Source organism: Trichomycterus rosablanca (assembly GCF_030014385.1).
Source record: "Trichomycterus rosablanca isolate fTriRos1 chromosome 3 unlocalized genomic scaffold, fTriRos1.hap1 SUPER_3_unloc_1, whole genome shotgun sequence".
In the NCBI taxonomy this organism is placed as follows: Eukaryota; Metazoa; Chordata; class Actinopteri; order Siluriformes; family Trichomycteridae; genus Trichomycterus; species Trichomycterus rosablanca.
The window spans coordinates 26,580-42,500 of NW_026946942.1; the positions used below are offsets into that span (position 1 = coordinate 26,580).

General features: G+C 39.4%; 1 protein-coding gene and 1 long non-coding RNA gene across 2 annotated transcripts in view; both read right to left on the minus strand.

Moving 5' to 3' along the window:
- Positions 1-824: 824 nt before the first annotated feature.
- LOC134304392 (uncharacterized) lies at positions 825-4,099 on the minus strand. Its single transcript, XM_062989999.1, has 8 exons — positions 3,932-4,099; positions 3,362-3,617; positions 3,165-3,241; positions 2,967-3,039; positions 2,731-2,865; positions 2,494-2,635; positions 1,809-2,375; positions 825-1,715 (listed from the first exon to the last, which is right to left on the minus strand). The coding sequence occupies exons 2-7, from the start codon at positions 3,552-3,554 to the stop codon at positions 2,372-2,374; spliced, it is 624 nt and encodes a 207-aa protein (XP_062846069.1). The 5' UTR covers positions 3,555-3,617; positions 3,932-4,099; the 3' UTR covers positions 825-1,715; positions 1,809-2,371.
- Positions 4,100-8,500: 4,401 nt separating this feature from the next.
- The window catches only part of LOC134304386 (uncharacterized), a 25,660-nt gene continuing 18,239 nt past the window's right edge, over positions 8,501-15,921 (minus strand). Inside the window, exons 2-3 of the long non-coding RNA XR_010007842.1 lie at positions 10,692-10,868; positions 8,501-9,597 (exon numbers count right to left, since the gene is read on the minus strand). This is a non-coding gene — a long non-coding RNA (uncharacterized LOC134304386). The remainder of the gene's footprint in view (positions 9,598-10,691; positions 10,869-15,921) is intronic.

Here is a 15,921-nt window from a genome sequence, read left to right on the forward strand (position 1 = left end):
GCACTTAGAGAGCACCGACAAGTGCACTTCCTAATGGATAGGCTGTTTAACCAGTCCTCCCATTTAAGACTGTGTAGATACCCGACCGGCTAATAGCAGCACTGAGATTATTTTACTCACAGTCTGAAACACTGTGTTACTACAATCTAGCGGCTTTTCCCTCTTTAACATGACGAGGTTCAGTATGTAACTGCACAGCTATTATAGATGTGATGTCAGCAGGTCATGTAACACAATTTTAAAGAAAGAAAATATAAAAAGAAATAAATAAGTGGTTCCTACTTCTAGTATTGAAGTGGGTAAAATACATTGTTTACATCATATTAGGTGAGTTTACAGGCTGTGGTTTAGTAATTGTAGGGTCCCTGGTTCAGGCACCACCACTGTCAGGTTGTGTCTGTTGGGCCCTTGAGCAAGGCCCTAAACCCTCAATTTCTTAGATGTTATTGACCACAGTTGTAAGTTGTAGGTACGAGCCTCTGCTAAATGCTATAAATATAAAAGTTCAACATTTGGACCCACCAGCAGCTACGTTCAGAAATACTGAGTTTGTTCAGGTTGATTCACTCGGCTCTGTCATGACAATCTAACGTTAATGATGAACATATAAGTAACATTACAATTTTATATAATCGTACAGGGAGCTCGAGTGGTGCAGCAGTTTATTACACTAGACCACCACTATCATCTGTCTGGGCATCTAAACAGACAAGATTGTTTATGTCTGAGGGGAGCGAATAACCAAAACCCTGTGACAGACTGGCCCAGTGATTCTGCTAAACCTAAACACTGTTTTGTTTATGTTCAATTAATACACCCACCAGTAAAGTACATTTTTTATTATACTTACACTCATCTGAAGACACTATTGATTAATATTAAGCATTTAATTTTCTAGGAAATTTCTTTAATTCAGTTTTACACCTGATACTGACTCAGTTAGTGCACTAACCTACTGACATGAAGAAAACTCACCACAGAAACTCAGATGAATGATTTGAAAAATACAGGACTGATAATACACATCTACAAATAAACACAGAAAGGACAGAAGATAAAGAAGATGAATAAATAACCCGAACAAAGCTAGGTACCTATCTTACCATGAGAGTGACCAATGGGTAAACATGGCGTTAAACAACAAACAAACAAATGAACAGCAGCTGTGTGTGTTTGTGTTTATGAGTGATGATGTGTGTTGTAAGTGTTTGTGGCAGATTTTGATGCCTTGATGACCGATATTGGGGGCTCCCATTTAAAGCAATGTGGTTCAATGTCAGCCATTTTTACAGTCATGATGGATGACAGAGTTCCATCCAGAGCCAACGCGTTCCTGGTTTTGGTTTTATTAAGCCCCACCATGGAAAAACCCTCTCTGCATCTGCATTTGAGTGAGGCAGAACTAATACCAGTCTGGCTATTGTAGACGGCCTCGGAAATCTGCTCATACCAGTCACCTTTAAAAAGAAATGAACCAAGGAAGTCTGATTCCACTCCTACATATTTCTGCAGTTATTAAGCTGCTCATGTCAGTGGGTGTGTGCTGAATATTTCTTCCCCTGTTCTTCAGTGAGCTCATATCCCCCCAGAAAGCCTCAATGTCAAACATGGCTGGATCTTGGGGTACAGGGATGTCCATTAACTGGTAGTCCAGGAACTCCTCACTCAGCTGATCATGCTCTTGGGGTCCATGGTATGGAAGCAGTTCAGGAAACCTAAAGAACACAATGTGTACTGAACTAGGAGAAACAAATGTTTTTTCAAATGTGATCAAACTTCACAATCTATTCAGAATGTTAAACCCTTACCGTTCCACAAAGTATGCAGCATCATTCACTCCACACTCAGTCCTCTGCTGGACACCAACAAACCTGGCATGTTTCTGCAGGGTCTCTTTCAGGGGTAGTTTCACAATAGCATACTCAACTGCCCCTATCAGAAATGCCAGCGCTGCCTGATGGAACCTCTCCACTTGCTGTGGCGTGATATCTCCTGCATCAAGGAGCCTGCTGAGCGTTGCTCGGGTTGTAAACCCAATATTCTGCTTTTGTCCTACCAGAGACTTAAATCAAAGACTTAAACCTCAGAAAGGTACATTGACAATAATAGTCATGGACGACTCCCACATTTCCCAATGTTCATACTCCTCTTAAAGTATATACTATATCCCTTCACATCAGTGACATCCTCATAACTGAATGAGCCATTTGTGGTCAGTGGGTGGAGAGTTGATGTATTTGCTTATGGAAAACTTGGGGAGCATTACCTGGCAGTTGGTTGGATGGATCCTTGTAGTGGATCTCATCCACCTCTCGGCTCTGCAGTGCTTCGACTTTCAAAAACCTTCCACACAACTTGTGAATGAACTCGGTCATCTACAAAGTTGCATTTCAGTAAAGATTTTGAATTAAATTTGCACAAAATAGTATCAGCAAATGAAAAATGGCCAATGGTCATTACTGGCAGAAACACAGCTTAACCCTCCTGTTTTACCTCTTCATAGAGAAGGAAGATTGAGGATTTCTCTCTCTGAAGGAGAAGGCTGGCAACGTTGCATGATAGAAGAGCAGGTAGACCTCTGTCAGTGGGTTACAGAATGCATCCACCAGCCTTCTGAACCTTGGTTGTTTCTCATCTAAAAATTGAAAAGCACACATTGTACATAGTATACGTTTACACAGCAATCTCCTGAAGAACCTTGCATTCATGTCAGTGAAATATGCAACCTACTTGACGACTTGAAATAGCTGGTGAGTGGCTCGTATTGCTGTAGAATCCGTGTCAAACACCGCTCCAGGCTCAGCCAACGAATGGAAATACGCTGAAGTATCTCCATATAGTCGTATTCGTGCAACTCACAGAATTCTGTGATGAGAATGTAACATTACGTTTCAGTCTACTGAGAATCTTCTGCAGGCCATTCACACTATACTGCTGCTGATTCAATCACAAAGCTGTTAGGTAACCTTTACGGTTCGTACTGCCTCTAAACCAGTGCCCAACATCCACTGCAAGATCTTCGGGGTCAAATCCAGTCACCTACAATACATTATGTTTCATAATCACAGCATTTTGATCACAGATTAATGACACTACAGCATAACCAGCTATTTAAATTTTACATTAGGTTTAACATACAGGTTATCGAGAGGATATAAACTTACTTCCAAAAATCTCTGTCTGTGAACAACAGCCTTGCCGTCAAACACTCTGACCGTGAGGGGGTTCATTTTCTCTCGTCCTACGATGACAAGGTGGAAGCAGTACGTTACAAGCATTACATACACCCCACACCCAAATGTTGTGTAAAGAAATAAATACTGGAAAATGAGAAAGTGTCAACTGGCTGTCAAAATAACACCTGTATCATTGGATCCATCTATTATTAGAGTGAAGGGATTGGTCTTCATCTTGGTGACCAGCTCCTCCCTAAAATGCGGTGCCACAGCTTCGTTTATCATGCACGTTGTTTTTGTGCTGGCACATTTGTAATGCTGTGCTGTGACAGAGTCCTTGAAGCAATCCCTGAACAATGGACTGAAATGTTCCTCCATGGCAAACGGTACATCGTGCTGCACCACGGCCACAGCAGCCACTTTAACTTCAGCTCTTCTTGTCTGTACCAGAAAACAATGATAACCATGTTATCAGCAGAGGGGTCAAATTTATTTGTACAGCTAATTTCATATGGTAAACACAGACTCCATGTACTTTAAAAGTGTGATATCAGCTACCCTGTCATTGTTCATAATCACTGTGACTGAATTACAAAAAACTAACTTTTATAAATGGATGGCAGAAATAATGAAAAACAAGATTTCATGTGTTAGTAAGCATCTCACCGTACCCTGCAAAGAAACACATGTTCATTTACCATGAATAGTCATCAAACCAGGAGTATATAGGTATAGAAGTATATAGTATATATAACCTATAGAACAAGCCATGCTGTTCGGGTTGCCAAATCCACTCAGATTCATTTATGTTTCCTCTTTGATGTTACGCTGCACATCAGCGCACAAACTTTGATCTCTCGCTACATGTTGATGTGTATTTTTGGACGTGGTATCATTAAACCCCTCGTCACTTCTCACGTGTGTTTCTGTAAAAAAAAAAAAGTAGTTTGTGAGACTGTGATTCCAGTCAGTGATGGATGGTGTAGATGTGAAACCCCCTTATTCCCGATCAGTCCAGAGCGGTAGAGAGAACAGAGTGGCGACACTCCCATAGGGAACCGTTGGAAAGGGGGCGGGACATATTTTCTGTGCAGCTTCCGGGTTGTGGAGCTCTGTATAGTTCCAAATGTCCCATAGAGCCCCGTTCATTTTTACTACTTATCAAACATTTTTAGCTGTTTGTTGCTTTGTTTTAAAAAAATAATGAATTTAATGTCATTAATATACTTAATACTGTTATTATTTAGCATTTGCTCAGCACTAAATGTTACATGTTTATCTTAATTAATAGGTATAACTGAATTTAGCTTAGTCAGTTAAGCTTAATTACTGACACTAGAGTCTTTTCACCTAAAATTGATTAATTAAAAGTTGATTAATCAAGAGTCTTGTTACAGAAATGATAATAAAACATCAGAGCCATAATAAATCATGCTAATTTTACTTTCCTCAGGAATCCTCAGGAAAGTGAAGGGAGATTAGTTTATGTAAAAAACAAAACATAAAAAACTTTAATCTCTGTACTGTATATTGTCTCTACTACTTAATGATATCGCATTATGTAATGTATGCTATTATAATGTACTGTGTGTTAACAAGAACGACCTATTAAGTCATTATAAACATCAATCTTCCACTTTATATACCAAATTGATATTAAAGCAGATGCAGTAAATGTAAAGGCAGGTGAAGATACCCAGAAATTGTACAAATGTTTATTATTTACTGTTTAATATTTCATTTACTGCTGCCTGTCCCATATGAGAACATGACAGCGCCGGGTTTGTTTGGAACTATTGGAGGGTTACATGAACCACGTGACCGCGTAGCGGCGAGATCAAGGAGTGTCGCAACTCTCTCTATCTACGGCTCTGGATCAGTCGTGCAGTGTGAACTGTACAGCGACCCGGCCAATCAGAAAGTCTCAAATCAGGCGCTTAGCAACCCCTTAGCAACGCCAACTCAAAATCTGATTGGTTACTGTATCAACGTCATTGCCGTTTATTTTAGGCTCGAGGCGCCGCGCTACTGATTTTGAAGCCTTAAGGCGGATTTCTTTCACCCTGGCAACACATGACGACTGAAATCTGATTGGATAATAGCTCTAGTATAAATATACACACAACCAATAGAACATCTATGAAAGAAAGAAAACAGACTATTTAGAATTAATTGATAAATATTCATGGAAACATATATTAAAACATAAGTCAGTCATTCTGACAGTGTTTAGGCCAGCAGAGAAGGCGTTTCTAATAAAAGTACCTGGGTGCTAAACATAACCATTCACCGTGATGTAACTGTACGCTAACTTTCATCACAACTACAAAGCACATAAACCTGACGCTGACTACACAACGGTGCACCAGTTTACCATCAAATAATCATAATAATTACTTATTAAATCAGTGTTCCACAAGTATCACGGTAATCCCGACAATTATATAAGCGACCTGCAGTTCCCCCGCGGCTCGTCCAGAAATGTTCCAACTGCTGTTTAGTGACAGATAGATGTCCGAAGTGCGCATGTGCAAATTAGGTTCATACAGAAACTTGTTTTTTTAACTGAATTTAAATTCAGAATATTGAGTAAGAAAACTTTTTCAACCACAAATTACAGATAACTTATTTAAAACGAGTGTTAATAACAAGTTGATGAAAACTGAGTTAGGCACACTCATCATATCTCATTAAATGAAGTGTTAAGACTTAGTGTGGCAGGTATAGGCCTTATACAAAGAGTAGAAAAACTATAGTAACTAATGAAAGATGAAAATAAATCAAGATATTACCTGATGATTCTGACGCTTCTCTTCCACCTCCAGCTCGTATTCAGAGCATAGGTTACGTCACTTTTTCATACCTCCCCCAGCAACAAGAAATTCTATTTTCTGATTGGCTGAGAAATTCTATTTTCTGATTGGCCGATAGGTCGCTAATACAAGAAAGCGGTATGAGAGCAGAGTAATCTGTCTTTGACTCGTGTGTAGGATAACCGATCTGAGGAATGTGGGCTAATTTATTTTTTTATTTTATTTAACCAGGCAAGTCATTAAGAACTGCTTCTTATTTACAATGGCGGCCTGGCAGAAGGCAAAGCCTCTTGAGGAACAATCATACAAACAAATTTACATAAGACACTGAAAACAAACAACGATGATCACAATACAATAACACATAGTCGAATCATCCAGCAATAGTATAAAAGAAAAATCCATTTGTCATACAGCTGCATGTATCTTTTAAGATATCGGTCATTTGTTTTTTAAAAGTTGTCTTAGAAATAAATGTATCCAGCCTTAGAGTTTCTTGCAGTTTGTTCCAGTCTATGGCTGCAGCCACTTGAAATGATGACTGACCAAAAATGGTGTTCGTTTTAGGAACCTTCAGTGAAATACGATGAGCAGCACGAGTATAATAAACTGAAGATGAGGTTTGCAATAAATGACACAAATAGGGAGGAGACAAAGCAAGCAGGGTTTTGTATATGAGCATAAACCGATGAATAGCACGACGAGTGTGTAAAGATGGCCAGTTCACAGTAGAATAAAGGGTACAGTGATGTGTTTTATATGGAGCATTTATCACAAACCGAATGGCAGAGTGATAAAGTACGTCAAGTTTCAGAAGATCACTTTTTCGAGCTGACCTGTATATAACATCACCAAAATCTAACAAGGGGAGGATGGTCATTTGTACAAGTTTCAGTTTAGCAGATGGACTAAGAGAGGCCCGCATTCTATACAGAGAGCCTATTTTTGATCTAACCTTAGATTGTCATTTACTAATGTGATATGAAAAAGTCAGCGTGCTATCTAGCCATATGCCCAAATATTTATACTCAGAGACCTGACTTAAAGTAGCGCCATCAACAGTGATGGTGTCATGGACTGCTTGGTGAACCGAACCTCTTTTTCCAAACCACATAACCTTAGTCTTGGTGGTATTTAACACAAGATCCAAATTAGAAAAGGCCTGTTGGACCATCAAAAAGCTATTCTGGAGTGATGAAAATACTAAATGAGTTCTGCTAAAGAGTGAACATTAGTAATCTTCATTAATAACGTGTTTATTTATCATTTTTACTGATTTGAAAGTGTTGTTAAATGTTTATATAAACTTCTAGTGGAGAAAAGTCTAATAAAAGTTTATTTTTGTAGTTAATTGTGTCCGTTGATTCAAATGTACCGATTCAGACTCTGATTCAGTGAGTCTGCGGTTCTGTTATTATAAACTGGTCGCTGCTTTGTGACTCGTTTATTCAGTTTGCAGCTGAAATGGTGTAAATTTGTATGTTCTCTGTATTTGAATGTAAGAACTTTGCAGACTAAACTGGGTTTGATTCTCTCTAGATGTGTCACTAAGGCGAGTTTGTCCAGCTCCGACCTGCAGTAACATTTACAGTTTAGTGTAAAAGTTTGGAGCCCTGGTTACATCTCATCAACTTTACATTTTAAATCATCTACATGAAACTAAATCTGCACATTTTAATGCACTATTACTGTTTTTACTAAATATAACATTTATGATTTATTTTTTATATTTATATAATTTATTACATTCAGCAAGTAAACAAAACTTGAAGATTAAAATGTGCAGAAGTTCGTTTCCTGTAGAGGAAACTTTTACTTTCTCACTAAGAAAATCAACAAAACATAGAATTGAACCAGGGGTTCACAAACTTTTGCAGTAAAGGATCCAGCTGCAGATCCTCATGATTGTAGATCCTCACCTGGTACAGATCAGAATGTATCTGGGATGGTGACTGGGGGAGGGAGGGCAGTTCAGATGGACGCTTCATACTGTGTATAGAGACGTCCAGTATCTAGGAGAACACAGGAAAATCCACACACATACAGAACTGTGCAAAAGTCTTAGGCCACTATTAGATTTGTTGTTTTAGCGCTGGTATAACGAGCATAAATGTCAGTCTCGTTATTAGAACACAACCACACAATACAGGAAACTTGTGTACAGTATTACAAACAGAAGAAAACATGAGGAAAACACCTTCTACAGGCTAAAGTGCACCACTGCTACCACTGCACTCGGGTCCTTCAGGTGGTGAGTCTGCTGTGGCAGCATAACTTCACCTCTCCGTTACAGTTCCTCTTGGTTAGCAGCGCTTTTACCTTTCAGCTCTTCCATAAATCCATGTTAGCGTCTATTGTTAATAGTAAAAATATCTATCATTCTATCTATCTATCACGTCTATCATTCTAATTGTTCTGAACGCTTCTGCTAGTTCCTAACCTGTTAGCATGTGTGCTGCTATTAGCAGAGGAGTTTAGTGTGGGGTGTAGAAACAAAGATCCCTGCAGCAGTACAGTTCATGACTTTATTGGCTCTGTCTGAGGGGCGTGGCCGAGATCCCACAGTGGACTGGTGTACTGTCCGGGTGTCTCTGCATTGTGACCAGATGAACACAATAATAAACATGAAAATGTAATGAAATGATATTTGTTATTGATCAGTACAAAGTTCAAATGTCGGGTGTTTAGATGTAAAGTAGTTTTTTCCTCACTGTATATAAATGTCATATAAACGTCATTATGTTCTTAATTCACCTCCTTTTAGTTTTAGTAAATCTGGTATGGACAATTGACTTTCATTAAAAACTAACATTACAAAATAAAAGTTTATAGTTTAATGAACTTAAATATAAAGAAATAGCTGAACACTGTAGTAAAACTGCTCCTTACTCGCTCTAATGAACCTGTTCAAACTATGTTTACATCATAGATACAGAAAATCATCAGCTTTATTTCCATATTCTAACTAAATAAAATAGAACAATCCTTACAATCATGTTAGCTTTAGTTTAGCTTATAGCTTATCTTTAATCATAGAACTGATTACCAAACTCAGTAAGTCATTCCTGAATAAAATCTTCACATTTAAACTCTAAGTGACACATTAAAGACGTTTCCTCTAATGCAGGAGTAAAATTTATTCATTCTGGTACAAGAGTGAATCTGGAACTGCCGTCTACATCCAACACTCAAACACATCCTGGTGGGTTCCAAGAACAGCTTAACTCAAGGTAGATCCACCTGACGCCATAACCAAGTGCTGAGGAGCTCCGCCTTAGCACTCGAGCAAAAGAGAGTCACAACCAGTGCCGCCCCCCTTAATGTCCAGACTACCTTCCCACAGTTCACATCCTTTAGGAAGAGGAAAACCAGCAGACTTATGTACACTGAGCATAGCCAGGGACTGGGAACTGCATGTGGACCTGAGTCAAAGACTCTTTCCATCTAAGATTGCAGTTACTGGACAGACTGTCACTAGAAGATTGAAGGGATGTGGAGCTTCTGATCTCTGTTCTGCTCATGGTGGAGCTTCAGCTTTCCAATGAAGGAAACATTTTCATCTGGATACGAGCTGCAACACACGGGCTGGAGGACTTTGTTACTACATACTGTAGATAGAGAGAAAGAGAAACAAACATGAACAATAAAAATCTGCTTTTTTAAATAAACAAATCCAGAACAATCACTTTATACACCACACAGAGCTGCTGTACAGACCTGCTTCAGATCTACTGGTAATGAAGAACATTTCATCTGTTTTAAAGGAACAAAACCAGAGTCCTAGAGATCTGAACCCATAAAGCTGATACTTGTACACAGCGCTCCCGTATATTTGATCATCTTTTAAAATGTGTATTATAAAACGGATAGTTCCGGTCCTAAAATCTGATTGGCTGAGCCGCGTTCGAAGCTGTTGTAAAATCCCCGATAAACTCACACCTTTATATGAGTTTAACCACGTTATTTTCGCCCTCATGTTGCCTAGCAACACTGTTAATCGAACTACCTTGCGTCGCGGAAGAATGTTTTATTGTAAGTTTATACACAATAAATACATTTATGAATGAAACATTGTTGTATTTATTGTATTTTATGTTGACCGCCGTTTTATAAAAGCAATAAGCCACGAGAGGCCGTGCGTTACTGCTATGATTTTATCACGGGAAAGAAGTTTTAGGCGCTCCGCTTCACGTCGTACCAAAAACGTCATCCCCCGTTCTACAATCACAGTAACGCACGGCCTCTCTTATTGCTTTATTTTACACCCCAGATTATTCTGATTTCATTCATCTTTCCTCTTGTGATGATGGAACCAGTTGTACTGACTGGGATGTTGAAGGTGTTTGTCGTGGCTCTGTAGCTTTTTTACTGAAGTTTAGTTTTATTATTTAGTTCCTGAGAACTTCAGGAAGCTCCTTCACCTTCATCATGATGATGATGATGCTCACTGTGTGAAATCTTTCCAACCAATCACAACGTCTTATAGAATGAAAGCAGGTGAAGTTTGTACCAGAACAGTTTAATATTTGAACATTATTATCTAGAAACGTTCATGTAATCTTTATATTTCTACATGTTAATATAGGGTGTGAATACTTTCTCCTCTGCCATGGGAGGAACTCAGTTTAATGTAACAGGAGCTACGTGGCTGTAAAAAGTTTAGGATCCTCTGTTATAATGAAACAGGAAGTCAGTAACTCACTCTAGTGTCTCCAGTTTACAGTGAGGATCCTTCTGTAGATCAGTGAGAAGCTTCACTCCTGATTCTCCTGGTTTATTGAGGTTCAGACTCAGATGTTTCAGGAGTGATGAGGAGTTTGATCTCAGAGCTGAAGCCAGAGATATAAAACCTTCATCTGTAATAGAGCATCTCACCAACCTGCAGAGAGAACAAGAACTCATCACTATTACATCTCACACACACACACACACACACACACACACACACACACACACTCATCACAATTACATCTCTCTCTCTCACACACACACACACACAAGAACTCATCACAATTACATCACACACACACACACACAAGAACTCATCACAATTACATCACACACACACACACACACACACACACACACACAACTCATCACAATTACATCACACACACACACAACTCATCACAATTACATCACACACACACACACACACACACACACACAAAAACTCATCACTATTACATCTCATACACACACACACACACTCACACACACACACACAACTCATCACAATTACATCTCACACACACACACACACACACACACAAGAACTCATCACTATTACATCTCTCTCACACACACACACACACACACACACACACACTAACTCACTCACACACACACACACACACACACACACACAAGAACTCATCACTATTACATCTCACACACACACACACAACTCGTCACAATTACATCTCACACACACACACACACACACACACAAGAACTCATCACAATTACATCACACACACACACACACACACACAACTCATCACTATTACATCTCACACACACACTCACACACACACACACACACACACACAAGAACTCATCACAATTACATCTCACACACATACACACACAACTCATCACAATTACATATCACACACACACACACACACACATCACAATTACATCTCACACACACACACACAACTCATCACAATTACATCTCACACACACACAACTCATCACAATTACATCTCACACACACACACACACACACACAACTCATCACAATTACATCTCACACACACACAACTCATCACAATTACATCTCACACACACACACACACACACACAACTCATCACAATTACATCTCACACACACACAACTCATCACAATTACATCTCACACTCACACACACACACACACATCACAATTACATCTCACACACACACACACACACACATCACAATTACATCTCACACACACACACACACACACACACATCACAATTACATCTCACACACACACACACACATCACAATTACATCTCACACACACACACACAAGAACTCATCACAATTACATCACACACACACACACACACATCACAATTACATCTCACAAACACACACACAAGAACTCATCACATTTACATCTCACACACACACAACTCATCACAATTACATCTCACACACACACACTCACACATATCACAAATACATCTCACACACACACACTCACACACAAGAACTCATCACAATTACATCACACACACACAATTACATCTCACACACACACAACTCATCACAATTACATCTCACACACACATCACAAATACATCTCACACACACACTCACACACACACACACACACACACACACACACACACACACACACAAGAACTCATCACAATTACATCTCACACACACACACACTCACACACACACATCACAATTACATCTCACACACACACACACACACATATCACAATTACATCTCACACACACACACATCACAAATACATCTCACACACACACACATCACAATTACATCTCACACACACACACACACACAAGAACTCATCACAATTACATCACACACACACACACACACACAAATACATCTCACACACACACATCACAATTACATCTCTCACACACACACACACACACACTCACAATTACATCTCTCACACACACACACACACACACACACACACACACACACACACACAAGAACTCATCACAATTACATCACACACACACACACACAAATACATCTCACAATTACATCTCTCACACACACACACACACACACATCACAATTACATCACACACACACACATCACAATTACATCTCACACACACACACACAAGAACTCATCACAATTACATCACACACACACACAACTCATCACAATTACATCTCACACACACACACACAAGAACTCATCACAATTACATCACACACACACACACATCACAATTACATCTCACACACACAAGAACTCATCACAATTACATCTCACACACACACAACTCATCACAATTACATCTCACACACACACACTCACACATATCACAATTACATCTCACACACACACACACACACAAGAACTCATCACAATTACATCACACACACACAATTACATCTCACACACACACAACTCATCACAATTACATCTCACACACACACACACAACAAATACATCTCACACACACACACTCACACACACACACACACACACACAAGAACTCATCACAATTACATCTCACACACACTCACACACACACATCACAATTACATCTCACACACACACACACACATATCACAATTACATCTCACACACACACACACATCACAATTACATCTCACACACACACACACACAAGAACTCATCACAATTACATCACACACACACACAATTACATCTCACACACACACATCACAATTACCTCTCTCTCACACACACACACACACATCACAATTACATCACACACACGCACACACATCACAATTACATCTCACACACACACACACACTCATCACAATTACATCTCACACACACACACACTCATCACAATTACATCACACACACACACACACACTCATCACAATTACATCTCACACACACACACACACACTCATCACAATTACATCTCACACACACACACACACACATCACAATTACATCACACACACGCACACACATCACAATTACATCTCACACACACACACACACACATCACAATTACATCACACACACACACACACACACACACTCATCACAATTACATCACACACACACACACACACACTCATCACAATTACATCTCACACACACACACACACTCATCACAATTACATCTCTCACACACACACACACACAAGAACTCATCACAATTACATCTCACACACACACACACAAGAACTCATCACAATTACATCACACACACACACATCACGATTACATCACACACACACACATCACAATTACATCTCACACACACACACACACACATCACAATTACATCTCACACACACACACACACAACTCATCACAATGACATCTCACACACACACACACATCACAATTACATCTCACACACACTCATCACAATTACATCTCTCTCTCACACACACACACACTCATCACAATTACATTACACACACACACACACACACACACACACACACTCATCACAATTACATCACACACACACACACACATCACAATTACATCACACACACACTCATCACAATTACATCTCACACACACACACACACACACACACAAATACTCATCACAATTACATCTCACACACACACACAAGAACTCATCACAATTACATCTCTCACACACACACACACTCATCCCAATTACATCTCACACACACACACACAACTCATCACAATTACATATCACACACACACACACACTCATCACAATTACATCACACACACACACACAAAACTCATCCCAATTACATTTCACACACACACACACGCACACAACTCATCACAAATACATCACACACACACACACACAAAACTCATCCCAATTACATCTCACACACACACACACACAAAACTCATCACAATTACATATCACACACACACACACACTTATCACAATTACATCTCACACACACACACACAAGAACTCATCACAATTACATCACACACACACACACATCACAATTACATCTCACACACACAAGAACTCATCACAATTACATCTCACACACACACACACACATCACAATTACATCTCACACACACACACTCACACATATCACAATTACATCTCACACACACAAGAACTCATCACAATTACATCTCACACACACACACTCACACATATCACAATTACATCTCACACACACACACACACACAAGAACTCATCACAATTACATCACACACACACAATTACATCTCACACACACACAACTCATCACAATTACATCTCACACACACACACACAACAAATACATCTCACACACACACACTCACACACACACACACACACAAGAACTCATCACAATTACATCTCACACACACTCACACACACACATCACAATTACATCACACACACACACACACACATATCACAATTACATCTCACACACACACACACATATCACAATTACATCTCACACACACACACACATCACAATTACATCTCACACACACACACACACACACAAGAACTCATCACAATTACATCACACACACACACACAATTACATCTCACACACACACATCACAATTACATCTCTCTCACACACACACACACACATCACAATTACATCACACACACGCACACACATCACAATTACATCTCACACACACACACACACTCATCACAATTACATCTCACACATTCATCACAATTACATCACACACACACACACACTCATCACAATTACATCTCACACACACACACACACTCATCACAATTACATCTCACACACACACACACACATCACAATTACATCACACACACGCACACACATCACAATTACATCTCACACACACACACACACACATCACAATTACATCACACACACACACACACACACACACACACTCATCACAATTACATCACACACACACACACACACACACACTCATCACAATTACATCTCACACACACACACACACTCATCACAATTACATCTCTCACACACACACACACACAAGAACTCATCACAATTACATCTCACACACACACACACAAGAACTCATCACAATTACATCACACACACACACATCACAATTACATCACACACACACACATCACAATTACATCTCACACACACACACACACACACACACACATCACAATTACATCTCACACACACACACACATCACAATTACATCTCACACACACTCATCACAATTACATCTCTCTCTCACACACACACACACTCATCACAATTACATTACACACACACACACACACACACACA